We start from the raw sequence: 27,238 nt of genomic DNA, 5'->3' as shown, positions 1-27,238 counted from the left end.
ACCTAGTTTCTCACATGTCAGTCTAAGAAGAAAATTTCTAACTCCTGAAACGACGTCGAAAAAAAATCTATAGCAACCGATGTGGGTCGAAAGCTTACAGCCCCTTTTAATCGCCGACGAAAGCATCCTATACTATATCGTTTAATGAGCGCAACCGAGCTGACTTGTCTAAATCCATATTTCTGCGTCGTAGTTAAGTCTTCACTCGGCCCTATTTTTGGACGCCCACTATAGACTTCCATTAGGGAACCATCATGCAATATAACGTCACTGGTTCGTTGACGCCGTGCCCTTATGATTTTTCCAGTTGTACAGATCTTGGGGGCCCTTTTCCGATCATCCAATCTTACACGTACAATATACACGGTATACCACTCACCTATCTCATCGGCTCGATCTTGCCCCCGGACCCCGTCATATATTATATCTACTGTGTACCCTTTCAAGTACGTCGTGTCATCCATCTCGCTTAGGCTGTCCGGCGAGGCACATATAGGTAAAACACCACGTCACCCATCGGTGGCCTGCATTAGATAAAGAAGTGATCAAAATTATAGATGGAATATTATTTTAGCAATAAGCAGCTATCTCAAACCCGTTCCATATATTAGTTGTAAGTGCTAATCATAAAGTGAAGCTTCAATATGAAGGCGTTGAGTTCTATGGTAAGTTGGCAGGTTAAAAGCTTGGTTTAACGAATACGATCGCAAAATGTGGCTCTGTTTCTTTTCTTTTTTATTATTCGTCTCTTCTTTCTCTTTTTAATTTAATTTCAGCTTCAATTTCCTACGAATACTTCATGAGCATGAATGGAACTATCTAATAGTCGGGTATGAAGTTCTACTAAGAGCGCACGTATTAAATAATATTTGATCAATTAACTTGATGAGCTAGATGTGAGTCTCTTTCCGAGGAACCCTCTATTTTGAAGTGTGCTTTACCATGCTCTTAGTTGAGTTGACTATCGAGTATCCCAGGCTTGAGAGCTAAGGGTGAAAGTCCATCTTTTCAAGCTGATTGGGTGGCGTCTACCGCCGTGTGTCAGTCGTCACATTCAATTCACGGCGAGCTTCTATTTTAAGTCATCTTATTGGCCTACTAATGCCAGCAGCCCACCGGTGCGATAATTAAAATAGCACTGAATTTTATATCGAATAACCAAATGAATCTAGAATGCGACCTCTTATATCAGGGCCCCACGCGGAAGATATCGTTAAACTGTAGATGCGAAGTTGATTCGTCCCTTCAACTCTTTCTAAGATGAAGTAAATGGATAAGTCCAATTCTAGGGCAGGCAGACATCGCATGCATTGCCAGACGTGCTTGCCGGCGAGACTTTACCGAGCGGAATCCATGATTCTTAAGTTTTCGAATAAGTATTTTAATACTTAAAATGGTCGCAACCACTCATTCTACTATATCTTCAACATAAAGTGGTATGTCCGGGCCGTGAAGTGTATTCCCTCGTTTGGTGTAGAAATGTACTCGTCCTCTCCTTTAGTTACAATGAATACGCACTTTATTACATTTATTTTCATTCTGTCGCTCTTTTCTTCTCTCGTTTCCCGTACTTCAGCGTCTCCCGCCGCAGCGAGGAACGCAAGAGATTCGTTGCCCATCCTTGAACTCCCGTATGCATTATATAGGGCGGCTAGTTATGATAACGCAAACGATATGTAAGTCAAGCTTCGATTAAGCAATTGGATGAGCAGTAACTTGAGACACCCCTTATACTGAATGTGAAGCAGTTACACGTTTAAAAACGTTCGGTATGCTGCGCCACCAGTTGGTGACCTACGATGGGCAAAGCCGGCCCCTCCATTGAACGAGTCCGGTATCCAGGACGGGAGTAAAGGTCATTCATGCGTACAAGCAGCTCCGAATGGGCTTAATCTACTTGGCACTGGTAATCAATCCCCAGTTGGAGGAGCAATAAACCAGTTGTGAGTATTCTTTATATAATCTTGAGGATTCCGGAAATAGACCTTATTGACGATTGGCTGGAAGTCTTGGAGGGATTCCCATACCGATTTTCTCTGGAGGTAGCGAGGATTGCCTGTTCTTAGATATGTGGTCGGTTAAATTTGCCCTTATGAATTCTCATGGAAGTTTCTAATACGGCTTATAGTACGTAATGATAAAACGACAAAGTACCGGCTGCGATGGAATACTAATAAATCGAAGACGTTCCAGGAAAAGCCATAAAAAACCCTTCCCAGAAGCTACCTGTAGTTGTTTTCGTATATGGCGGCGGATACGTCTTTGGAAGTAAGGACTCTCTGCAGCCAGAATTACCCTTCTATGACGGTACTGGTCTTGTCACGCAATCAGGAAACAACATGATATTCGTCGCAATGAATTATCGGGTCGGAGCTTATGGCTTCCTCGCTGGGACTACAATGGAGAAAGAAGGCTTACCAAATGCTGGTCTCTGGGACCAGGTCAGTTTTTCCATCCTAGCTTTACTAAGTCGCGTCGCATGATCCCGGAACTGGAAGTACAATTTATTCTAATACGTCATTGTGAAATAGAGAGCAGCCTTTCAATGGGTCAAAGACTACATCCATCTGGTCGGAGGAGATTCTACACGAGTAACGGCAATGGGGCAATCAGCCGGAGGTGGAAGTATCCTACACCATCTCATCGGAGAGGGTGGGAGGCTCGATCCTCTTTTCTCAAAAGCCATTTTGCTTTCGCCTGCTTTTGAATATATATGGGATCGTGCTGGCGCGGTTCAAAAGACTTTCGAAACTTTCGCGAGTTTAGCAGGTTGTCCTGGCCAAGGAGTTTCGTGTCTTCGGCGCGCGGACGCAGCTACTCTTGCTAAAGCAAATACGGCATTAATGAAGCAGCAATATTCGGGTACCTTTGCGGTTGGTCCAACACCTGATGGCTCTTATATTCGTCAGCTTCCCGTACTTGAGCTAAGCACAGGGAACTTCTGGAACATCGATTCACTCATATTGTCTCATACCACTGCCGAAGCCAATGTATTCGTCAACGGTCTAGTACAAACGGATAAAGAGTTTACGGCATTCGTCGACGCTATATTTCCGAATTATACACAAGCTGCTGGAATCACGGATAAGATAAATGCCTTCTACGCGGTATCTAGCCAGTCCCAATATAAATCGCAGACGGATCGGGTCCAAGCCCTTCTTCGCGATAGTAGTTTCACGTGTAATGTTCGGCATCTCACCGAAAGCGTCGGTGATTCGAAAGTCTGGAATATGCAGTATGGGGTGTCACCGGGCTGGCACGGAATGGACCTCTTTCCGACCTTCTTTAACTCCAAACTCACGGGGAATAGCTGGCTTGAGAACCTTGCGGCGCTGATGACCCCAGGTATCGGATCATTGGTCTCTGGCATCAGCGTGGCATTACAAAGCTATTTTACAAGTTATATCCTGACAGGAGACCCAAACACCAACCGAAAGATATTTAACCTCCCTCCGACTATAAGGTGGAATCATCCGGATAGTCAAGCTGAACAGATCTCAGAGGTTGTCAACCTGGGGGATTGGGGGTTCAGCACGGTTCAGGATACACAGGATGAGAAGACAGCGTGTGATTTCTGGAGGAATGTGGCGGCGGCGGTAACGAGTTTAGGAGGTTATTCACCGCCTGGTGCGGTGGTGCAACAGGGTCTAGTGATGCACGATATACAAGATCCAAGCGTAAACTATAGAGGTGGGAATCGGTGATGAAATATAATAGGATCGGCCGTCTAAGGACGGTAGAAATCGACGAGTAATGCCTCAACGCCGACGCCACTTATATCATCAAGTGTAGCTCGGAAAAGGGAAGATTATGACTGAAGTAGATGGTAGTACCACCTAATTTCCGATTTTTTTATTGTGGCTTACAATTGCTTATTTCGGGAAAGATAATAGCATGATTCCTGTAGGCACATTCAAGAGAATTGGCTGTTCCGTGTATGAAATTTCCTTCGCCCTTCGTTCGTGATGTACTTGAAAAGATTCACGGAGTCTGAACTAATCCTATGACTATCCCTTTGATAATATATATATGAAAAGTTGAATTAGCCCTGTCATTCATATAAATAATATAGTTGAGGCTCACCAGCTTGAGAAATGACTTGCATGGACGGATCCGAGATTGCAAGTTGTCGTAATCTATCGCGTCCACTATTTACCGAGAGGAAGTATCGTGTAGTATCTTTAGTTACCCCTTTCCAGCAATAAAAGCCTGTGTTATACACCGCAAGTACTTGCCCCTTACAGCCTGGGATGGATTTATTCGTGCCCCTGGGGCGCCCCGTGCGTCCCGTAGCTCCACTCAGCCAGCCATCTAGATTCTCATCTTCGCCACTCGACTTGAGTATCATTTTCCTCGTTTTCTCCGACGTAGCAGGGAATTGATCAACTGCCCATCTATGCGTACAAATTCAGCCTACCCTTGGTTCCGTGGTGTATGATTTGCGGTTCATTTACACTTATGTCGTGCGAGTTGCGGAAGGAGATCTTAAGGTCACTGTCGGATGAGCTGGGTTTTTAATATCCGATGCTGCGTAATTCCCCTAAGCAGCTTAACTAAAGGCTTGGCTCACTGTGCTATTCCTGGTAATAGCTATTTGAATGTCAGTGCACCCCATCGGAACCCGAAGAGTCAACCATGCAATGGGATTGATAGAATGGAGTCCCTTTATTTTACGTACTCTTTATCTACGCGTCTACTTAGGCTTGTAAATCCGAGAGATGTCTCATTGAAGATTTGAATGATGAATATTTCACTCCCAAATATAGCATCTGGAAAACACCAATTGTCTCCGTCGTGTCTCTTTAATCCCGGATCATACATGTGATAATGTCTACCGTTCATGAGATCTCTGACCGACCTAATCGCGTCGTTTCTTCGAACAAACAGGTCGGCGCTTCCATCTTAAAAGAGATAAGCCTTGGGAATACTCCATGTCGAGTGTAACAGCTCAGGTTTCAAATCTAATGACCCTTGACTAGGGTCGATAATCCACCATAGTCTTGGATCTCTCAGCCTTGTATCTTCACCCAATTGTTCATCATGCCTTTCCGAGCTTGTGGAGCTACCTGAGAAACCTCGAACACAACCCTGTAATGCCCACGTTTGAGGATCACAGACCTTTATCCACTATTGCGGAAGCCCAGGTCTACAGACACGGCGCGGAGAGGGAACCCTCGCTTGTTTGCCGAGTGGCATCTCAGCTCCCCTACTTCGTATCTCCAGTTCGTTTCTAATTGTACCTCTTCCCTCCTCTCCCTCTCCTTTGTGTCTTTGGCCCGACTATCGCCAGTGTCGACCGTCATGGCGCCGTAATACACTCACTCCACACCTCAATATGAATAGGTAATTATTTCACTTCTTGGTTAATATTTTTAAATTTTATACCCATTGATTGGGTTTCTACACTCTTTCCCCGGCCGATATATCCCGCCCCGCCGGCCTCATGGCGACTCCAGGAGCAACGCAGGCCCTTTTGGGCGCCTTCTTTTTTGGTATCTTGTTCAACGCGGCGTCGGCTGCCCTGGTTTTGTATGTCATAGGGCATGGTTCGGCTATCTTTCGGGACGGCCTGAGGCTGGTCCTCATATTATTTCTCGCGTCTTCTGCCGCTTGGGCCCTTGTCGAATTCCTCTCGACTATCATCGAACCGACCGCCGCATCCACGTGTCAGGTCGCAGTAGTATTTTCGTCTGTCTTCGATCAGTTGGGCAGGGTTTTCATCGAACAATACCTAGTATGGGCGACACGAGCGGAGAAAACGAACACGGCCGTAAGCCTAATGCCGCAAATACTCGTCCTTGGTCGATTCGGTGTCGGTATGGCGTTTATAGGATTGACGGGGAGCGAGTTCAACCCTACCTGCGTGTCCGTATCCAAGGTTCTGCCCATTGCCGCTACCGTTATCGTATTGGATGCCGTCATTCTTGTTCTGGTAGCTATTCGAACTCTGTCGATGGGTTCAGCGAAGAAGGGTGTTGCTGTCGTAACTATTGGTCTAACAATATGGACAGGGGTTAGTTCTGCTGATATGTTATGTATGTTTCCATACTAACCACCTATAGACGAGCGTCGTCCTTCTCTTGGGTATGAAAGCGACCGAATTAGTGCTCAAGACAACACTTCCGGCACTTGGTCTAGCGGTATTAGTTGGTATGTGTTACTGGTTTACTGTGATTAGGTATGTTCCTGAACTAATGATTTGAAGCGCTCGTTACCGTACTCTCGGGAACACTTGTTACTCCGCGAGGACCACCCCCAAGACGACCTGACTCCCCAACTGCCGGAGTTATCGGGGGAAATAGAGATATTTCGTCTTCGGATACTGTAGACTACCCTCCGACTCGCTACGAGGATGTTAAGGACATGACTACAATGGCTATGACGGCATATGCCTCTCGAAATGATGGTGCTATGCCTGTAATATCGATGCCTATCACTCAGATGTCTGGCGAACAGAAAAACGCGAAGAAGGTGGTTAAAGGGAACGTACGAGCCAAGGGCGCAGGCAAGTTGGTAATCTCAAACCCGGTTCTTGTTGAACAGGAAGGTATGGGGAATCCCCTTGACAAGATACCAACGGTCGATCTTGCTACGGCTGCCAATTACGAAAAGGAACGTCGAATCAAACTAGCACAACGCGGGTCAACTCTCATCGCACAGCGACCAGCTCCTCAACCGCCGAATGTTTCGGGACAAGAGGGAATGCTTACTAGGGGGATGAGTATGAAGCGGAAAGAGATTCCGCCATCGTCTACTCCAGAATTGGCGAGATCCATTTCGACTAAGACAACTAAGACAACCGGAGGATTATCAGTTGAGGCAAATGCATCTTCCACGTCGTCAGAATTATCACCCGGTACGGATAAGATGAGGAGGAGATCGCCACGCCAACCTCCTGCACCGCCAATGCCCTCGAAATTCCAACCAATTCGACCTGGTGAGCCGGTTCGTATACCGATTCCACGACCTCGAACGCCGCCTGAATCACCAAAGTCTCCGGAACCAGTGAAAACTCCGCTCCAGCGACGTCCAACGATAGGACTCCCGTCAAATCCCCGTGCGCAAGCAATGAAATCGATAGCTAAAGAGGCTGAGAGCCAGAGGCAGGAAACAGTAATGTTCATTAACAATATTGTATATGATGATCCAAATGCTGTCAACAATATCATGCAGAGCGCTTCGAAAACCCCGATGACGTCCCTTGACTCTGCCGACTCAGTTGTTAACCGTCCTCGCCCGATCCCCCGAAAAGGAGACAAGGATCGTCAGGTTTTCCCCGCTGAGCTCTCCCCTAGCCACAAACGGTCCAAATCGGGAGGCTCAATTGGAAGTAGGAAATCTATTCTCCAATCCATGCCTGGAAGTCCTACACAACTGCCACCTTTACCGCCACCGCCTAAAAGTGCAGGTAGTGCCATTTCGCGAAGCCTTTCTAATGGTGCTAAGAGTATGACATTCGATGAGAAAATGGATTTCTTGTATACAACCCCTCTAAGCGCCCCTTCAACCGGAGCTGCCAACAGACGGCGGCCCGCAGTACCTGAGATGCCCCCTTTGCCGCCGACGTATATGGCGGAGATGCGACGAGCTGAGCCTGTGGCTGCTCCTGATGTTGAAGTAACTAGTGAGAGGAGAGTGTCGAAAACAACCGACAGGAGCTCAGTACGAACTACCAGTATTCTCGGCATTGAGGATATCCCTCAAAGACAAATGCCAAAGGCCGATATCTCTCGGAATGCGGTCGATGAATTAGGACAATCGTGGCTCCCAGGAATTTCGGTCGGAAACGAAAGACAGCAACAAGTGTCCCGTGATAGAATCAATCGCAAATCCTCCCCCGTTATCCCGGCAGGGAGCCATTTTAGCTTGGCTTCGACGAGTGAAGTTAAAGCCCAGAATGAAGACGTGGGTTCTCCTTGGGGTTCGGTACACTCCCCGGTTGCTCCAGTCCATGTTCAGCAATCGCGATTAAACGCCCACTCGACGTATATTCAAAAAGATAGCCGCAGCTCTGGGGAACAGACCGAGAAAAGCACGCCTCCTGATACCCCTAGTAAGAGCATGGAAGTAATTCCTGAGAATGACCGAGAATCACCTATCGCACTCGCTGTTGAGCCCGCCAATCTAGTTAGTTTCCACCATCGAGTCGGCGAAGAGTGTCCGGCGTTCTCTACCAGGAAAGACAAGGGACGGCTTAGAAAAATGCCACCTCCGGCCCCTTTAATTTTAAACGGGAGAAGCACTAAAAGAGCTGTAATAGTGCAAGCTGCGGAGCCTTCGCCAGTTGAGTCACCCGAAGCTGCTTATCAAATGATTCAAGCCCAGCTACAGCGGTTTGAACAACCAAATCGGGACTCGGTAGGGAGTCAAGGACAACGCCTAGCACTATTGGAGAATCTGGAGCGTGAAATGGGTCAGCTGGAAAATCAATGGCAATCCTCACAAAACCGTCTTGACCGTGACTCTATTTCAACCATTCGGACTTCGATATCTAGAGATTCTCGACCGCCCTCGATTGCTGAACGTAGAGCATCTCGAAGAGAATCTCTGCGCAACAAGGCTATTCGATCTAAAGTTGGAGATGTCACTGGTACGCCTTCATCTCAAAGCTCTGGAGTAAGCTCCGAAAACATGCGTGCTAGTATTTGGCAAGCTCGTGTTGCCGAGGCTCAGATGGAGTACTTGAAAGACACCCCCGACTTGATCATGAAGATCAACAATCTTAACTTCTTGGCTGTCTCGCAAGCTGCATTGGGTAGTCCGAGCCCTCCTGATACTGATGAATCTGATTACGAAAACGAAGCACCTGGAAGTGTTCAACTCCTGGACACGGTGCTGTCCAAACTAGTGACTCCAAAGCACGGACTCTGGAGACAACAGTCACCTGTACAAAATGGAGCTAGTTCGGGACTCTGGGTTGGGGTAGTTAAAAGGCCTCAAGCAACTGATGAGGTTCAAGATCTTCCGGGTCTGTCGATGCGCCCGAATATTCGAAAGGCCCGAGACTCTTTGACTATCGAAAGTTCGCGACTATGGGAAAAGCCCTCGGAGACTAAAAGCACGGGGATCACAAATGGTCTATGGAAGAAGTACGTTCCGTCGCAGGATCTTGGCGTCGCTGCTCGCCCAGTCACTATGCGTCCGCCTCGAAAGAACAAGCGTGTTACCCTCTTGCCTGATATCCTGGAAAACCCCGAACCTCTACCGGACAAACGTGGGACTTTGGGTCTCTTCCAGTTTCCCTGGGGTGAAAAGAGCGATGTTGCTAGTATCCAACCCCGGCCTGCTCGTATGTATGGGGCCATGCCGGGAACTATGACTACAGGAGGTCCAGTTATGAACGCCTCTCTAGACGCCAGATCCAGGCAGTTGGAAGCGGAAGAGTTCACAACATCCTTCTTTGACGACTATGAAGCAGAAGAAGAAGGCGACAACTTTGACTTCTCAGACAGTGACGATGGAGAAGACTTCGACGAGAATACTCTCTGGGAGATTGCAAGTCTCTTGAAAACTGAAAGGTTGCCCTCTAAGAATAGTTTGCTTCCTCAGCCGTTCCAGGACCCTTCACCAACACACTCTCCTATATATTCTAACAATGAAACTGAAATGCTAACTGAAGATGACTACCGTGATGATGGACTGGTAGCAGAGGAACCTATTCCAGAGGATCGCCCCGAATCTGAATCTCTGTTATGGACTACTGGGTCAACAGTCCTAGAATCCCATACTTTTGGTCTACGCCAGCCGGAGCCTGCTGTCTGGAATACTTACATTCCCGAGGCAGTAAAAACTGTTCGATCCGCCCCTCGTATCGAAGACATTATCCCCATTCAAAGCCATAATTTGTGGGCGCCAATTTCGAGAAACAATACCCTGCCACAATCTGGACTACTCTGGGGTGCAAGCAATGCAGTCCACCAAAAACCACTCGTTTCGTCGGAGGCGAAAATAGTCTCTGCATTCACCAAACCATCTCTTTGGATTCAACCTGCGGTTTCTCTAGTTTCAGAAATCTCAGGATTGTTCAACACCAACCACTCCAGGAGAGAATACCGCAGAACTTCAAAAGAGCCCGCTGCCCTTTTGATGATGAGGAAACCTCGCGCTATAGCGACGCCGTTGGAAAATCTAATTTCGAAATCTCTTTGGACTGGCGAGGTTACAGGTAAAAATTTACTGACCTGGGAGAAACCCGTCGTTGTAAATGTGCCCGAGCGCGATGGCCTATTTGAGAACAACATGTCTAGGACTGATTACCGAAGAACTACGAAGGAGCCTGCTGCCATCTCCATGAAAAGGGCTCCCCGTATGATTAAGGAGCCATTAGTCAACTTGCAAACAGATGGTCTGTGGTCTCGGGAGATTTCGGTCTCAGACTCTGTTAATGGCACTTGGCTTTTTATGCCTAAGCCCACTTCTCGTTCAGTTCAAAAGGAATTAGTGCTCAAAGCTCAGACTCCTTTATTATGGGAGTTGCCGGAAACAAACTCAGAACCCGAACATGAAGGCCTATTCAACGTTAATATCACGAGAGGCAACTACCGTAATACTTCTAAAATCCCAGCTGCCATTTCCATGTCAAAGAAACCTCGCTCGATCAAGGAGCCATTGCCATCGATTACATCAACTGGTCTCTGGGCTGAGATGTCTCCAGAACGCGAACTCCCCATTTCTGTACCTGAGCCCCTCTCTGTATGCGAACAGGCCCCGGTGTCACCTCAGACGAATTTACTGTGGGAAATGCCCACTCTATCATTCCTGGGGTCGGATCATGAAGGTCTATTCGACGCCAATGTCGTGAGAGCTGATTATAAGAGGACATCCAAGGTCCCGGCCGGTATCAACATGACTCAAAGGCCTCGTAAGGCGGAAGAATCCCTTGCGACCTTAACAAGTACAAAACTCTGGGATGTTCAACCTAGATTGATTCATGTTACTACTGACCTGGGTGTTTCATTATGGAATAAACCCACTCTGTCGATGCCCATCGTGTCCGGTTTATTCCAGCTTGACCCAACCCGCAAGGAATATCGAACTACCCCAGCAGAGCCAGCCGCACTCTATATGGTTCGAAAAGCTCGTCTTGTTACTGAGCCCATCCCAAGGCTTGAATCGACCCGTCTTTGGAGTAGCAGTCAAATCAACTCAGTCGAGCTGGATTGGATTACGATTTCTTCCGTACGACCCCGAAGCCCCTCTGTGGCTTCCGTGTCTACAGCAAGCTCTGCTCCATCATCGCCTACGAGTGATTCATCTTCTGTCAAGACAAGCACTACGAAAGCGTCTTCGGCCAAGAGCACCAGCAGCTTCTTCAGCGGATGGTTTGGAAAGAAGAAGGGATCGAAATCTGCCAAGACCCCCGAGGATTCTACACCAAAGGTAGCACCTGAAATCCCGGCCGTGCCCGAGCTTCCTGAGGAGTTTGCAGTGAAGAACTTGGACGAAATCCCCCACAAAAAGCCGGAACGTACCCCTCTCCGTCATCTGCACTGCCCTAACGTTGCATATCGCGCGGATTGGGATGGCGCCCTCCGCGAAGCCATCGTTGCTAGCTACCCCGGGTCCATGGTTGCACTACGAGCTTCCTACCCCAAAGATTGGGAAATGGCGCTTCAGGAGGCTGTCAAAGCTAGCCATGTGCCACCCAAGGTCATTCGCAAACCTGCCTCTCCCCGGGATTGGTCCGCCGCACTTCGTGAAGCTGTTATCGCCTCAAACCCCGATATCAGGTTCTCGCGAGGCCAAACTATCCCCGCACAGTGGAAGGCTGAACTCCAAGAAGCTATTGTCAGCAGCTACCCTCAGCCCGATCACTTCGACGTCACCGTTCGCCACCCTGTCTTCATGGGTTCTCTAGACACGATGGCCGAGACAATTCACCCGGCAGTCGGCCCGAGGATGTTAAAACGGAGAGGAACTCAGAGCTCTCCAAGCCAACCTGCTGAGCTCGATGTCGCTATAAGACATCCTGTTTTCTTTGGCTCCATGGAAACCAGCACCGAGACAGCCCATCCCGCAATTGATCCGAAGATGTTGAAGCGCAGCGTCGCCCGTGATGCACCTTTACTCTGGGCTAACCAGCCAGCTAAGACAACGTCTACTATCAAGGACGGCCTGTGGGCTTCTAATGGCTCCGAGCCTCAGGCACAAACACAATCATCTTCTGGAATTGAAGTTGATATGGTTCGTCGCAATTTGCGAAAAGTGAATGGGTCTTTCCGCAGTGGCAAGGTCGAGGTTCAATCTGACTTCAGCAAGCAAGGCATGTGGAAGCTTAGCCGAAGCAGCAGTGAAGTTTCTCGGTCTCAGGAAAGGGACTGGTTAGTCGACTCGATGAAGAAGCGCTTTTCGCGTGTCGAGCTGAGATATTAAGAAGTAGGGTTTTGCAAGGGGTCGGTGTTAAGGAGCGTCATGTTTAAGAGCGTACCTGCGTATACCCGTTCAGACATGTACAACATCTAATCGCCAGCAGGCCACATCATACCATTCTTTTATTCCCTTTTGATTTTTCGCGTTGATTTTTAGCATCTATCAGCATGTACTTAACGCAGCGTCACGCTTGACGAAATCGAAATAGCAAGTCTGAAAAAGTTATTTGAGAATTTACATTGATATTTCCACAGCTGCATATTAATTCAATCTTCTTTACACTGCTTGGTTACCAAGGATAGCCCTCATCTCCATTAAAGCCACTCGATTGTCCGTAAGTATGACTCGTCTTCGAGTTTTCGACCATCACTACTCGTCGTCCACTCTCCCTTAAGGATTTCCGCCCCTTCAAGAGTGCTATTATCAGCACCAATTTTCAGGGTACCAAGAGCCTTTCCACTACTATCGACGAGCTCCGCATTTGCGCCCTCCTTTACATAATATCTGCATACCTCAACATCGGTTTCGTAGTCGTAAACGGCGCCACGGATACCAGGCTTACCCAAAACGAGTAACGTGTTCTCACGCACGTATAAAGGCAAGCTACCAAAGCCATGCTTCTCTCGATACCAACCAGGGCCTTCTCTCACTCGATTCGTAAAGAAGCAAGTCCACTTACCCTTGGGCAAATAAAACTCAACCTCACCAGATTCATCAAAAATGGGTGCGGCCAACAAACTATCGCCGATCATGAACTGTCGGTCTAGATACCAGGATGTGGGGTCCTCGGGAAACTCGAGGCACATGGCGCGCACGGACAATGGAATACCCTGTGATACCGCTCTCGAACCTTGAGCAAAGACATATGGCATCAGACGGGTTTTGAGTGCCGTCCACTTCGCAAGGGTGCGCGAACATCCTTCCTCGCTCCGATCGTCGTTGTCAATTGTCCAGGGCACGCGGTAGGAGCTGCTGCCATGAAGACGACTGTGAGAGCATAGAAGGCCGAATGCAACCCATCGTTTATAAATCCATGGCGCCGGGTATCCTTCGAATCCGCCGATGTCGTTGGACCAGAAAGCGTAACCGCACAGGCCTAGACCTAAACCTCCACGCACTGACTCGGCCATAGCTTCCGGCGTGGACTCACAGTCGCCACCCCATACGAGGGGGAATCTCTGCGTACCTGCACAAGCGGCTCTAGCGAAAAGCACGGCTTCTTTATCGCCGTAGCGTTCTTGTAGGGCTTCGTATACGACCTTATTATACAGGAAGGCATAGTAGTTCTATCGAGAGAAAGTCAGAAATGTTACTCAATCGATCTCGACCTTTGAACGAAGGATTAAGTTAGCACATTCGACTTACGTGCATCTTGTGTGGATCAACCGTCTTGTCGAACCACTCCACATCTAATGTCGGAATCCTCTCGCCAAAGTCGGTTTTCATACAATCGACGCCCTTGTCGAACAATTCATTCAGACATCTGACGTACCACTTTACGGCTTCGGGATTAGTGAAGTCGACTAGGCCCATACCAGCTTGCCATAGATCCCATTGCCAAATGTCACCGTTCTTTCGTTTGACAAGGTACCCCTTCTCCGCTGCTTCCTGGAATGCATCACCGTGTTGAGCGATATATGGGTTAATCCAGACGCAGACCTTGTTAACCAGGCCGGAAGATTTCAGTCGAGCAATTTGTGCTTTGGGGTCAGGGAATTTCTCAGAGTCGAAAACAAAGTCTGTCCATTTGAATCCCTAGAAAACATTAGAATATGCGCGGAAGGGGTAGTCTCTTAACGCATTACCTTCATCCAGAAGCAATCGTAGTGGAAGACATCTACTTGGGTATCTCGCTCTTTCATGCCTTCGAGAAAAGAGTTGACAGTGGCTTCGTCATAATTAGTTGTGAAACTAGTAGTAAGCCAAAGTCCATAACTCCAACTTGGTACATGATTGGGCCTGCCCGTTAGAATCGAGTATCGGTAGAGCACCTCTTTCGGCGTCGGACCATATATTATATACCACTTCAGTCTCTGGCCTTCGACGCTAGTCTGAGCACGACAGCACCTTTCACTTCCAATCTCCAATTCGATCTTCCCCGGAGTGTCAATAAATATTCCATATCCTCTAGAACTGAGCCAGAATGAGACGTTCTTATACGCTTGGTCACTGGACGTGCCACCGTCGGCATTCCACAGCGATATTGATTGTCCTACTTTATTGAAAGCACCAAAGCGCTCCCCGAGGCCATGGACAGACTCGCCGACTCCTAGGTTCGTCTGGGTGAAGATATAGTGCTTAAAGTCTCTCATATCTCCTGTTTGCAGTGGGTTGCTTGGAGCGGGGTTATAAGCCAGGCCCACGCTGCGCGAAGCTAAAGAAGTCAAGACCTTCGACCCATCCGTGCTATGAAACTGAATGCCAAAGGTATGTTCGTCCGGATTTATCGTTGCTGAGAGTGAGCCTGAGCTCAGTGTTGTGCCTTTATCTCGTTGAACAACTGTGGGCTCAAAATTCGGGGTCGTACCAGGGAAGATGTCGAAATGGGGACCTTTCCTCGCAGCACCCGCCCAATGTGTAGTCTCAACAGATATAATGCCGTCATAGGGTGCCTCCAAATCCTGGGTACGCAGGTGTTAATTCCGGAGAGACAATATCAGAAAATATTCTTACAATAGTCAATGTGCTAGTATTCAAGGTATCACCGCGGCTCCTAATTTTCTTTGAGGGACATAGTAGGCTCAGACCTCTTGCTGTTTCTGTAATGTCATAGACTTCTTCGGCATACTCAACACGCATCCCCTCCGCCACCATCCACATTCCATCGCGAAATTTCATATTGGCGATGCTTGATGGTTCTCATCAATCAAGAAAAAATACCTCGAATAAAGCAAAATGAATCGTTTACGATGCATAGGGGGGAGAGGTTATGAAATAAAGCTGGAGCTTTTCTATTTCACATTATGTGGAGCCCAATGAGGACCAAGTCGCGTCGATGAAGCCCGACCCCAACTGGAGCCGCATATCGGACGCATATTCACCTATGTAGTATCACGAGAAGTCAAACTACGCTTCGTACTGGATGTCTACTGGCCTTGGCTTAGGCGATCGTGAGGAGACGGAGACCGGCCCGGGTTTGCGAGAGGTTCACTGCAGTCTATCCGCATATATTTCGCATCGCGTATATGATAGCTTTCAAGTCATTCCTCTCTAACTTTAAGAAGAGTAGCGACAGTAGGAACTAGGCGTCAAGTGGAGGCAAGCGACAGCTCGTCGGTTCAATTGCAAACGAAGCAAGACTACTGTCTCCACGATCCTCAATTCAGATGGGCGGGGATGGCTCGTCTACTTGGCCTATTTCGGTAGAATCTTCCCCCACCAATAAAAGGAGGAGCCTATCACCGTATCCGATGCATGCTTAATACACTGTGATATAATGTATCTTCTCTGGGGAACCCCAACCTCCTCACCCTCCTCACCCTCCTCTCCGACTTGTCTCCAATTTTTCTTTTTCTGTCTCGGGAGGCGGTCGATTCTTGGCCTTTATGCTATCTTTGGGAACAGGAGTAGTCTACCTACCTAAATACCTAAATCATAGCGATGCGAAGACAGCCGTGGTCGTCTATGTATCATTTCAGATCGCTCATTTCTCCGAATAAGTGATTCGAATTCAATGTTGACTAGGATGCAGAGGCTTAAACCCCTAGAATGCGGAGATTGTCCTCCCGTCGGTTAACTAAAGCTCTTGAGTTGACCTTCGATGTGACTATACCAGCCAGGGATATTCGCAATGTAGTTATGATATAAGTTGTAATGTTGTAGCGAACGATCTTTGGGGTCATCTCCAGCTGCCTTCGCCTCGTGGTATCTTACCAAATACCCAAAGAGAACCCAATGAAGATGTCGCCACTTATACTGTCTTGTCTTACAGCGTTCGTGACTGTTGCACTGGCCATATCGAATAATGGCAGCGTACCGCTGTATAAGAATTCGTCGGCCCCGGCCGAGGACCGAGTCGCTGACCTCTTATCGCGGATGAGTATCGAAGAAAAGACGTCCCAACTTGTCCAAGGGGACCTGAGAAATTGGCTCGATACCAGTGATGGCAGTGTAAACCACACGGGTCTTGAATGGAGCATGCAGTCACGAGCTGGATCATTCTACGTGGGTATTGCCATACCTTGGGAGATGCTTAGCAATGGCGTCAAAACCGGCCAAGACTATTTGATACAGAATACGAGCCTAGGTATACCAGCTTGGGTGCAATCCGAAGGCATACATGGGTTTTTGATCCCGAACGCCACTATTTTCAACTCGCCCATTGCTCATGCTTGCTCCTTCAACCCATCACTAGTAGAAAAGATGACAAAGATTATTGCTCAGGAAGCTCGCGCTCTAGGTGTAAATCAGATATTTGGACCTCTTGCTGATTTGGCTCGCGAATTGCGGTTTGGTCGTGTAGAGGAGACGTTCGGAGAAGACAGCTATCTGTAAGACGGATATTTTCCCAAGACTCATATATACGACTAATAAATATACTAGAACGGGCGAACTCGCTCACGCATACGTCAAGGGCCTCCAGTCAGGAAATGTCAGCGCTATGGTTAAACATTTTGTAAGACTTCCATCTTTTTTTCAATTTCTTGAATAGATAATACTTACATTTAAGGCTGCCTTCGCGACACCTGAGCAAGGTATTAACTGCGCACCCGTTCATGGTGGAGAGCGTGAGCTACGCACCACTTATCTTCCTTCCTTCAAACGAGCAATCATCGATGGTGGCGCATTTTCGATCATGTCAGCCTACCACAGTTACGATGGAGTACCCGCAGTTGCCGACAAGCATACCCTTACTGATATCTTAAGGGGCGAATGGGGTTATAAATATTTCGTGAGTGAATCCGTTTACCGATAATGAAGGTATGAGCTCTAATAGGGTTAGGTGATGAGCGATGCGGGAGCCACGGACCGCCTGTGCAAAGATTTCAAGATGTGTAGATCTGACCCCATCGATTCTAAAGCCGTAGTTAATTATGTAAGTTTGTCCTCAATAACTTGGGTTGGCTTGAAATATATGTCTTACCGCAGCCCAGGCACTTCCAGCTGGTAACGACGTTGAGATGGGTGGTGGATCCTTCAATTTTGAGAAAATCCCCGAATTGGTTGAATCGGGCAAGCTGCCCATCGACATAGTAGACGAAGCTGTCTCCAGACTATTGCGCGCGAAATTCGAGGCAGGGTTATTTGAGAGCCCCTTTACTGGGGTATCGGAGGCCGAACAAGCTAAATACATCAATACACCCGAAGCCGTCGAACTTGCCAGACAACTAGACGCGGAATCTATCGTACTCCTTGAAAATCACGAAAATGTACTTCCCCTCAAAAAAGACGTAAACATTGTCGTTATCGGTCCAATGGCTCATGGCTTCGTAAATGTCAGTAATGCAAATATTCCCAGACTAGGAGAAGGATGCTAATACGTCTAGTAGTACGGTGATTATGTTCCCTTTAAATCGCAGTACAGAGGCGTTACACCACTAGACGGTATCAAAGCGGCGAGTATCGGAAAAGTTACATATGCGAAAGGTTGCGAGCGCTGGTCGAATGATCAATCTGGCTTTGCCGAAGCTGTCGCAGCAGCGGGAGACTCCGATGTAGCGGTTGTGGTCGTAGGTACATGGTCGCGGGATCAAGATGAACTCTGGGGTGGTCTCAATGCTACGACGGGCGAGCATGTCGATGTCCACAATTTGAACCTCGTTGGTGCTATGCCGCATCTGGTCAAAGCCATTATCGACACAGGGAAACCTACCGTCGTCGTCTTCAGCTCAGGAAAACCCATTACCGAACCTTGGATTTCAGATGCTGCGTCGGCTCTTGTGCAGCAGTTCTACCCTTCTGAGCAAGGGGGTTATGCTTTAGCAGATATTCTTTTCGGTGATGTTAACCCATCCGGGAAGCTATCTGTTTCATTCCCCTACGATATTGGGACCACGCCGATTTACTATGACTATTTGAATTCGGCACGGGCTTACCCCGATCCAGGTGTTATTAACGCCGACGGATCTATGCAATTTGGCCACAACTACGTGTTACAGAGCCCTCTGCCACTCTATGAGGTATATTCCCCGCTCTACATCCCTTCTTACTGCATGAAGCTCCTCGAATAGTCGCTAATGCATAGACATTTATCATAGTTCGGTTACGGCAAATCTTACAGCACTTTCACATACTCCAAAGTGAAGCTCTCTCGATCCACCGCGTCTCCAACCGACACAATAACGGTCTCAGTCGACATCACCAATGACTCGACACGCGACGGCGCTGAAGTAGTTCAACTTTACGTCCAAGATGTAGTAGCTAGCGTTGTGGTGCCTAACAAACAGCTACGGGGCTTTTCTAAAGTCTTCATAAAGGCTGGCGCTACCGAGACTGTAAGCATCGATATCAATGTCGCTGACCTAGGACTCTGGGATATAAATATGAAGTACGTTGTTGAGCCTGGCGAGTTTATCATTCATGTTGGTAGCTCAAGTAAGGATATTAGGAACAATGCTACGCTCACTGTTGCTTCTTAGACAGACACAAAGACACCTCACCTATTAAGTATTATTAAAATACCCGCATCGCAACTACCTAAATGATGGAGTTCGCAGGAAACTAGCCAAATTTAATACCGTTAAACCACGTCTTAGGATGATATGCGAGGTTCATTATATACATACTCGCGATATTCATCGCCCTTACTTATAACCGCACCCTCCTCCGTATCATAGTATTACCTACCATTAACTCAGCGTAAATGTATTGCTAGTTCCATTAAAAGCCGTGATACCCCCTCCGATCAACGCCTTACTATCGCCATAATACCTTGTCCTATACGTCCCAGGTTCAGCATCGGATTCTGTCTCCCAAGTAATAGTAACCTCGCTGTAACCCAACGCCGTATTGGTGCGCGTCCATGTGTAAACTAAAGACCAATCAGAGTCATCCCGGACCTGCGTCCAAGTATCTCCATCCTGCTTCTCGATGGCTCCGAAAGTACCTTCGAGCCGCAAGTTATTTCGCGGGTTGGCACCAACGAACGTAGCATTGATGACAGCGCCACGCGTGTAGCTCGACTCAGGCTGCGTGGTGCAGTCTCCGAATGCCTTCCCTGACGGCGGATTATCCTGGACAACCCCCGTGATGAAGCTCAGACTGCTGTTGCGGTTATCCGGCGGTTTTGGGCCCGCGTCGGGTGAGCCTGAGGCATCGGGTGCGAGGTACTTGATGTTGCTGACGGTGAGGTTGATGTATGCGGGTAATTCCCATTGACCAAAGAGCGTACTTGCTCCCTCATATCTCTGGATGCCGTATTCCTCGGGTGTAGTTAGGTAGTGCGCATACGTATTGGCCGGTCCACCTAGTACAACATTTGGTTCAACATCGGTGAGGTCCGTGGCAGCAGCTTTGACGGCAGCACGCCATCTGCGCCCGGCCATTGTAGTAGCTTCACTAGGGCTTATGATTATGACGAACTGTCCAACTCGTAGTAACTGAACGTCGATAATGTTAGGACTCCACGGGTAGGGCTCGGATAGTTCGCCGACGTCTAAAAGAACTGGCTTGGGGTTCTGGCACGCCTGTTGTTCGGGTGAGGGTGCGCGAAGCAAACTCTTTACTACCTCCCAGATAGGGCTCGCACTTGGAGTTCCAGAATCACCTTGCGTGAAGTCAAATTGACCTGGTCCATCAGATGTACCGGCAGCAAAAGAATAACCTAACGCCGCAGGACATGTTTGCACTTCGGTCCCGTTATCTAGCTGGAATTTCCAGAAGCTCATATCATGATAAAAATGGAACGCTTTCACAGTCGAACCAACGACGGCAGTGCCGGATGAACCGAAAGCGTCCTAATACGATATTAATGGGTGTTTGAAGACCACAGGGGTATCCTACTCACATAGACTGATCGCGCGCCATCATATTGGCGTTTGCCGATCTCATAGCAACTAGCAATTCCGAGGTCGAGCTTCTCAAAAAGAGGTCCTCGCCCATGACAGGACTCAGATTTACCATCAGCGCACGTGCTATTTTCCAAGCTACATTGCTGACCTGACCCATCATCGCACCTTGGGATCGTGTTAATACCGCTTAATGAACCTGGAAATTGAGGATAATTATGCTTACCAAGCGCCTCCCGTGTTAGGAGTTGTGTCTCCGACGTTTGCCTGAGAGAACCCGGCGACGAATCCATCGGCAGCAGAGTCATCGCCTTCCATTGCTTTCTCGAACATGATCTCTGCGACTCCCTTGTTGTCGCCAGCCACTGAAAATTTCTTAGTAATTATGTTTTATACAAAGTTTAAGAAAAAAGTATTGACAAACCGTGTGTGGAGTTCTGATATATGGACGTGCCATGTACGGGAAACCATGTCAAAATGCCTATATTCTTGTTGTCGGATGCTCGCTGGAACTTGAGAACAGTCATTTCCTTGTCAACGTCGTCCGTGTATTGAGCGCGCTCCTCGGCTGGGTTAGCCAAATAGGCGTATAGGCTTCGACTGAGATTGCTATCCGTAATGTTCACCTTCCCTATAAATCTATTAGAGGAATTCTAAATAGTAAGTATCTTTTTACTGTACCAAAATCGAGGTATCCCTATAATTCGAAATGTTAGTTATAAGGGCTAACTTCGTCAATTACAACTTCGCCTACCTCAGTCAAGGACTCATGAGCTCTCTTAATCGATAATACGGCTCCGTCAACGAGAGCCTGGTAACTTTGCTTATCAAAACCCAAGCTGGTGACTTGTGGAAGTAGGTAGTTAAACCAAGCGCCCGGTGCAGAATGAGCGTGCGTTCCAGTAACGGCGATGTTCCCTGATCCGTACGCGGCGTAGTCATCTCCGAGCGCAGCAACGCCATCCAAAATGCCAAATCGCACAGCCGTATCGCCGGACTGCGCATCAAGGACCAGATATACGAATCGATCGTTCGGGTTATTAACATCGCCGATTATAAACGCCCGCGAGAAGATTCGCTGTCGGAGACCCGTGCCGGTTTGGGAGAGGTCGGCATAGCCAGCAAAGTTGATTTCCACCACAGGGCCGGTTATATCAGCTTTTCCAACACCAATTAGATATTTATCGCCTTTTCCTTCCGCCCTAGTCTCCGATTCGAACTGGGTGTTGGCGCGCGACGTCGCATGTCGAAAATCGAAAGTATGCGGCCGTGCTGGCGCGCCTGACTTTATCGCGATGAATGCCCCTAGAACGAAAAATGAGAATATCGTGACAAAAGCCAATATCGGCCTCCCTCGCGATCGACCGTTGGCGAAATACGGTCGAGCCATAATAGCTGTGTTTGGTGGTTAGCTGCTTTGATGTCTTGGTGGCGGAGTAATAGAATCAAGTCTGTTGCACCGCTTTCCCTCCCCGTTACTGCTAGCTAGGGGGGTTTTATTCCACGACCAAGATGGAAAGAGAGAGGCAGGAGGCAGCTTTTTAGACATGTTTACTAGCACCTGTTCTATTCCCCGTCCAGGATGCAACCTCGACGGTGATAACTACGTCGGTGTACAAACCAAAAAATCAAGCTTAAGGATCGACCAGCCATATTGGATAGTTTCCCAACGTAAAATCCTTGCATCTTGCATCCGGATGTCATGGATACCGGATAGGTAGGCAGCAGCTACATGTATGGCTACGTGAGTGTTAGGTCGAACCAGAACTGGTTATGGTACATAATTGTACAATCAGCTGCGTTGTCCTACATCATGAGCTGAACTCGAGGGCCATACAGAGCATCCAGCATCACATGCGCCCCAGGGGATACTTGGGGATGGTAGGGCACGCGATTGGATCGGGGCACCTAAACGGTAGCTACTCGCTGTCTTTCCTCGGCAAGTGAAATAACAAGAATAACAAGAGTGTGCCCTAAAAGGAATGAGAAGAAAACGGGCATACCACCGGCGAAATGCGGGGGATGAGCTAAGGTAGCAGTTGGTTGTATTGCCTTGTATCGCCCATGATCATCTTGCCGGCGTCATTGGACCACCTAACGCAGATTCGATGCTCCCCTCATTTTGTTTTTCTGGCCAATGGCAGTTTGTTTCCTTGCGGAATACAACTAAGCAGGAAATGTTAATCATGGCTGCAGGTCCCCGTTTCGATGGCCACTCATTGTGCATGGTTAGACTCTGGATAAATGAGTCGGCATGGCCGTTATCCAGGATTGATCCCAGGTTTTCATGAAAAAATAAATAAATAAAATAAAATAAAATAAGATAAGATACCCGGTCGGATTTTTTACAAGTCTACTGCACCAAAGCCGAGACGATGGATCCTTAAGCTTGGCTTTATGCAAGGTGAGCTTGTTATCCGATCTGTAGATGTATCGTGATATATGTAGCTTGAGATGTTGATGGTCATGATCATCTGAAGTCTATAACATAATCCAATACCCTCTCCGCGCGTCGTGTCTTAGAAGTTCCAAGACATTGCTGTTTAGGGATGCTTAATGTTAATTAACATATGATAGACGGGGTCTCCCTGGTGTTGATGTTGGAGGATTTGTACCTGGATGGGCTTATTTTAAAGGTACCTAGGTATGTAGCATACCATTGACGGTCTCGAAAGAGGAAGCTCTAAAACAGTCACCTTCAACAGTTTTTTACTTAGATTCGGTGCCTGTCCTACCCAGTACCTACCTACCTAGTACCTAGGTAGGTACCATTACCTCCTATAAAGAATCCCCCACAAAGCTTATCTACCCCAACATCGTCCCGCTCTGCCCATACTACGATCAATTAACTAGGTACATACATATATGCATTTCTTTCTATGAGGGGCGGGACGGACGGGACGATCTAACCAATCCCCTTTTAAATGTGACATGTCGCACCGTTTACCAACCTGTCAGAGTCGATTCACGACGCCATCAATTTCATATGTATAGGGATATTTAATTACCTCACTAGGTACCTGCTGAATAAACCCCTTCTCCGAAGCCACTATGCACGACTCGGCACCGGGTAGTAACATGTTGCAAATATAGGAAGATTTGAATGAAAAATGGCTTGATCTTACGAGCATCGATTTGAACCCCGCCGAGTTACCTACCTACCTAGGTATCTAAGCTATCTACTGGTACTCGTGAGTTGTATGAATTTGGAGCCAAGTCTTCAGTAACACAATGAACAAACACAGTATAAACTAACACGCTATAATAAACAATATTTATATTTGGGTATCTAATGTCTATCATGATGTCTTATCGATCGTACACATATATCAAATGCCTCATGCATTCGTAATGATACTGTTCGCGAATATATAAAAACCCACGTAGCAACTCTGTCTACATAGGTAATCCAGGTACATCTTAGCCGCCTCAACACGTAGTCTACCACCTTGTTAGTTCGCATTCAATATCAATTCTATATCATTCCCCTTTAATTTTCAAACTAGCCCTATTAATTCAATTTTCGTGAGAAGGCCTATCCATCCAAGTCCAAACACCTTGGTGTGTGATGATCACATGCATGATGCATCTACCGTTCTACTGACAAATTGCAAAGTTACGCTCCGACACTAGCTAACCGCTGTTGTTGGTGCTCGGGTTGAGGGGTTAACCTCCTCGAAATATCTGGTATTCCGACGCGGTCCGCCATTCGGTCCGGCACTAGGTCCGGAGATACTGAGCGGACTGGATACTCCGCAGCTGGTGTTGCGAGCAATAAACGAGACGTCATAGGTTGCGGGTGGAGGATGGTAGGGGACTGAACTTCTTCGACCATAGTCTTGGGCACTGGGCCTGGCCCGGTCCGAATGCTTGACGGGAGGATCTGCTCAAAGCCTTGTTGCCTTGCAACTTGTTCGATACTCTTGAAGTACTGTTACACTAGTTAGCGGATGTTTGTAGATCTATCCTGGGAAAACGCCTACCTTAACGGTCTTCACTTGCAGCTCTAATGTAGCGTCCTCGTCACACACTATCATGGGGTGGGGGTGCAGCTGAAGACTTGAAAGCGTCCACATGTGGTTAACACCCTGCTCGATGCACCTTTGCAGAGCGAGAGCCTTGCGAGCACCGAGGATAATGACGACGACTTCCCTCGCCTCAAGAACCGTTTGAACACCGACCGTCAAGGCCATCTTAGGGACTTGGGCGATATCGTTGCCGAAGAAACGGGAATTGGCGAGAATAGTATCATAAGCTAGGGTCTTAACGCGGGTTCTTGAGGCTAGACTGGAGCCGGGTTCATTGAAGGCGATGTGACCATCTTCACCAATTCCACCCAAGAATAAGTCGATACCACCAGCCCGCTTAATCTTGGCCTCATATTCGACGCATTCCGCTTCGAGGTTTGGTGCGTTGCCGTTGAGTATGTGTACGTTGTTTGGGTTTACGTTAACGTGGGAGAAGAAATGCTTCCACATGAAGGAGTGGTAGCTTTCCGGGTGGTCTCGAGGAATGCCGACATACTCATCCTATGAGTATCCGAGTTAGCGCCTTAGACTAGCTTGGAGTTGAATTGGGTTGTAGTGAAGTTGTTTCATACCATGTTGAAAGTGACGACATTTTCGAAAGAGATCTGACACAAGTTCGTCAGCTTCCACTAAAAATGCTCAAAATCTAGGTAAATCGTACATTCCCAGCCTTGTATTGCTCAACTAAGATCCTGTATACACCAAGAGGACTTGAACCTGTAGGTAGACCAAGTACGAAGGGATGTGCCGGAGTGGGATTGAAATGTCGGATTCTCTCGATGATGTAATTAGCTACATAGGAGCTAGCAGTTTCGGAGTCGTCGCGAATGATAAGTCTCATTTTGAATTGTTACTGGAAATAGAGAGGGGTAAAAACGTGGTAGATAATGGTACTACGGGATATGATTGGTAAGAAGAGGATTAAGGGGGGAAGTGTGAAAGCGAGATTTGGATATTTCTTTGGAGGGTTATCTTAGGAAACAGAAGAAAGGCTACAAAAACAGCTCTAGAGCAGTACAGGTTTCGGACTCATTATGAAGAGGAGCCTCATAGTGGCAAAGGTGATAGGAAAGACCTCAAGCAGCAGGATGGATAGCATCGGGTCTACCGCCGGCGATGGAACGTTTGGCCGGATTGGCTTGTTCTCCACCGGGGTCGGGATAGTGAGCTCACGCTTGCGACTAGGGAGGCTCATTGAACGTTGTAGCAGTAACCTGTCCATGAATTGTTTTAGGTCATGTGGTTCCTTGAGCTATCTGGTTGGTTGCTTTGTGAGCAGTAAATCGCGAGCTCCGGCCAACCACAAGCTCGACAACCTGTTTTATTTGACGAGTACATAATAGCGAGATATTACTCTGATCTGATGCTTTTCACCTATTCCGGAGATCTCGGGTTCGCTTACTGATCGTGACGATATAACGTCAAAGAAATACCCCTATGAGGATAACTGGTAAGCCGAACGACTTACCCAATGCATTCTATGCATACTATGCATATATGAAAAGAAGAAGAGCAAAGTCCTTGACGAGATTGATAGTTGAGCTTATGCAATTTCGACATCATCTTGGTTCCCGCAGTGGGGCGACTAGGATTTGTATCCGTCCATTAGGTCCATTGGGTCCATTGAAGATGGATGGAATGTGTCTTATTTTTCTTTAGTGAGTTGGATTGGGTTGAACAATGGGAGTCGACCGCATCATATATATTGAATTCCTATCAGAGCCGCAACGATGAATTAGGGAAAATCAAAATATATCTTTTCAGCCAAGCAGAACACTACCGTACGCGTAATCAATCTTGTTTAAGGACGTTGTCGGCTAAGTGTGAAGATATTGAAAAATAGATGAATATGGAATATGGAAATGTATGATTCGCTAGAATGAACTTCCTCCCCCTACTAGGTTATGTAGTATTCAAGTTAGGTAAGGAATACTTAAGCCGCATGCATAATGTAACTCGTGGCTTACCTATTCCTATTAGTCTTATTCATTAGTTATGTATTCAAAGTTGTTATTGTAATAGTTAGGAAAGTGTAGATGAAAGTTTGAAGGCATGTAACAACATTACTCCCCTACTCCCGGTAGATAGAATGGAGAATAGAGAATGGATAAGAAAGTAAAGTGCTACGGTATAAATCGCTAGGTAACGCTAAAACGACGGGTCGGTAAGTGCAGTACAGAGTAATGCAAACGCCATGTGGCTCGTGCATTGGCGGGCCAGGGCGACAGGGCAGCAGGGCGAGTGGGCGGACAAGATAGCGAAGATCCTTGCCCCCTTCTCAAATTTAAATAACACACTAGGACTAGTGAGGAGCTTAAAGACTAGAACGTTAAAGTCTCAACAACAAGAAAAAATTCCAGAGAGTCTACAACGTTACATCTACAAACCATTTTGACCCAGAATGGCAGATAATGAACAACAACACCACCAAGGTGAGACAATGTGTACCTCTAATGGTTCCTCATCCTCTCTATCATCCCCATCTTCCCCCCTCCTTACTTCCCTTGTTCTCCTCCATGCTGTCAATCCTGTCAATTCATTGGTTGCACCCTTCGAATCTGGCCCCCATCCTGTCTATCATCGTTGTTGTTGTTACCTACCACACAACATAACCTAACCTATCTTATCCGCTCGTTGCCTCTTCCCCAATATTACATTATACATAGCTGCTACGTGAGTACCACCGAGCCTAGGCAAACTGAAAAGTAACCCGCAATATCACCGGTACCCGGAAGTCACCTGCCCTACCTAGGAATCGAAGGGCGCTGCATCTTGCCTGGCGATCCACTTCATTGGCATCGACGCCTCCCCCGGCCCTACCTAGGGACTAGGTTATCCCATACCCATATCGCCGGGGCGCCTCTACACTACTATTCCTGTTGTTGTTGTAGCATT

At 47.5% G+C, this 27,238-nt stretch overlaps 6 protein-coding genes across 6 annotated transcripts; 3 read left to right on the top strand and 3 right to left on the bottom strand.

The window, feature by feature from the left end:
- The first annotated feature begins 1,150 nt into the window (after positions 1-1,150).
- F4822DRAFT_408394 (Alpha/Beta hydrolase protein) lies at positions 1,151-4,296 on the top strand. Its single transcript, XM_051458564.1, has 5 exons — positions 1,151-1,676; positions 1,749-1,943; positions 2,008-2,072; positions 2,185-2,441; positions 2,532-4,296. The coding sequence occupies exons 1-5, from the start codon at positions 1,480-1,482 to the stop codon at positions 3,702-3,704; spliced, it is 1,887 nt and encodes a 628-aa protein (XP_051313796.1). The 5' UTR covers positions 1,151-1,479; the 3' UTR covers positions 3,705-4,296.
- A 1,147-nt stretch (positions 4,297-5,443) lies between these two features.
- On the top strand, positions 5,444-12,739 carry F4822DRAFT_444487 (uncharacterized protein; the record flags this gene model as incomplete). The annotated part of the gene is made up of 3 exons (XM_051463247.1): positions 5,444-6,013; positions 6,063-6,150; positions 6,206-12,739. 3 exons carry the CDS (start codon positions 5,444-5,446, stop codon positions 12,370-12,372), a joined length of 6,825 nt encoding a protein of 2,274 aa, XP_051313795.1. The 3' UTR covers positions 12,373-12,739.
- On the bottom strand, positions 12,592-15,693 carry F4822DRAFT_408390 (glycoside hydrolase family 31 protein). Its single transcript, XM_051458563.1, has 4 exons — positions 15,043-15,693; positions 14,175-14,990; positions 13,735-14,124; positions 12,592-13,655 (listed from the first exon to the last, which is right to left on the bottom strand). Exons 1-4 carry the CDS (start codon positions 15,205-15,207, stop codon positions 12,684-12,686), a joined length of 2,343 nt encoding a protein of 780 aa, XP_051313794.1. The 5' UTR covers positions 15,208-15,693; the 3' UTR covers positions 12,592-12,683.
- Positions 15,694-15,847: 154 nt separating this feature from the next.
- F4822DRAFT_408389 (glycoside hydrolase family 3 protein) lies at positions 15,848-18,961 on the top strand. Its single transcript, XM_051458562.1, has 7 exons — positions 15,848-16,859; positions 16,912-16,984; positions 17,039-17,260; positions 17,312-17,404; positions 17,463-17,804; positions 17,859-18,488; positions 18,567-18,961. The coding sequence occupies exons 1-7, from the start codon at positions 16,264-16,266 to the stop codon at positions 18,945-18,947; spliced, it is 2,337 nt and encodes a 778-aa protein (XP_051313793.1). The 5' UTR covers positions 15,848-16,263; the 3' UTR covers positions 18,948-18,961.
- A 91-nt stretch (positions 18,962-19,052) lies between these two features.
- On the bottom strand, positions 19,053-21,811 carry F4822DRAFT_300242 (Neutral/alkaline nonlysosomal ceramidase). The gene is made up of 6 exons (XM_051455162.1): positions 21,070-21,811; positions 20,997-21,012; positions 20,740-20,946; positions 20,542-20,680; positions 20,315-20,483; positions 19,053-20,264 (listed from the first exon to the last, which is right to left on the bottom strand). The coding sequence occupies exons 1-6, from the start codon at positions 21,703-21,705 to the stop codon at positions 19,158-19,160; spliced, it is 2,274 nt and encodes a 757-aa protein (XP_051313792.1). The 5' UTR covers positions 21,706-21,811; the 3' UTR covers positions 19,053-19,157.
- Positions 21,812-23,931: 2,120 nt separating this feature from the next.
- F4822DRAFT_430770 (glucosamine-6-phosphate isomerase) lies at positions 23,932-25,184 on the bottom strand (the record flags this gene model as incomplete). Its single annotated transcript, XM_051461360.1, has 4 exons — positions 23,932-24,246; positions 24,299-24,844; positions 24,916-24,948; positions 25,005-25,184. 4 exons carry the CDS (start codon positions 25,182-25,184, stop codon positions 23,932-23,934), a joined length of 1,074 nt encoding a protein of 357 aa, XP_051313791.1.
- Positions 25,185-27,238: the final 2,054 nt, after the last annotated feature.

Source organism: Hypoxylon trugodes (genome assembly GCF_022578975.1).
Source record: "Hypoxylon trugodes strain CBS 135444 unplaced genomic scaffold F4822scaffold_6, whole genome shotgun sequence".
Lineage (NCBI taxonomy): Eukaryota > Fungi > Ascomycota > Sordariomycetes > Xylariales > Hypoxylaceae > Hypoxylon > Hypoxylon trugodes.
Note: the sequence above shows the minus strand (reverse complement) of the source record. Positions and strands in the feature narration are given on the sequence as shown.

Coding starts and splice junctions, on each gene's coding strand:
- F4822DRAFT_408394 (XM_051458564.1), top strand. CDS start 1,480: ATGTACTCGTCCTCTCCTTTAGTTACAATGAATACGCACTTTATTACA. Junction 1,944..2,007: donor GGAGGAGCAATAAACCAGTT/GTGAGTATTCTT, acceptor ATTGGCTGGAAG/TCTTGGAGGGATTCCCATAC. Junction 2,073..2,184: donor TTGCCTGTTCTTAGATATGT/GGTCGGTTAAAT, acceptor AATAAATCGAAG/ACGTTCCAGGAAAAGCCATA.
- F4822DRAFT_408390 (XM_051458563.1), bottom strand. CDS start 15,207: ATGAAATTTCGCGATGGAATGTGGATGGTGGCGGAGGGGATGCGTGTT. Junction 14,991..15,042: donor ATACTAGCACATTGACTATT/GTAAGAATATTT, acceptor CTGCGTACCCAG/GATTTGGAGGCACCCTATGA. Junction 14,125..14,174: donor ACGATTGCTTCTGGATGAAG/GTAATGCGTTAA, acceptor AATGTTTTCTAG/GGATTCAAATGGACAGACTT.
- F4822DRAFT_408389 (XM_051458562.1), top strand. CDS start 16,264: ATGAAGATGTCGCCACTTATACTGTCTTGTCTTACAGCGTTCGTGACT. Junction 16,985..17,038: donor GCGCTATGGTTAAACATTTT/GTAAGACTTCCA, acceptor CTTACATTTAAG/GCTGCCTTCGCGACACCTGA. Junction 17,405..17,462: donor CTAAAGCCGTAGTTAATTAT/GTAAGTTTGTCC, acceptor ACCGCAGCCCAG/GCACTTCCAGCTGGTAACGA.
- F4822DRAFT_300242 (XM_051455162.1), bottom strand. CDS start 21,705: ATGGCTCGACCGTATTTCGCCAACGGTCGATCGCGAGGGAGGCCGATA. Junction 20,484..20,541: donor CCTAACACGGGAGGCGCTTG/GTAAGCATAATT, acceptor CACGATCCCAAG/GTGCGATGATGGGTCAGGTC. Junction 20,265..20,314: donor ATGGCGCGCGATCAGTCTAT/GTGAGTAGGATA, acceptor ATATCGTATTAG/GACGCTTTCGGTTCATCCGG.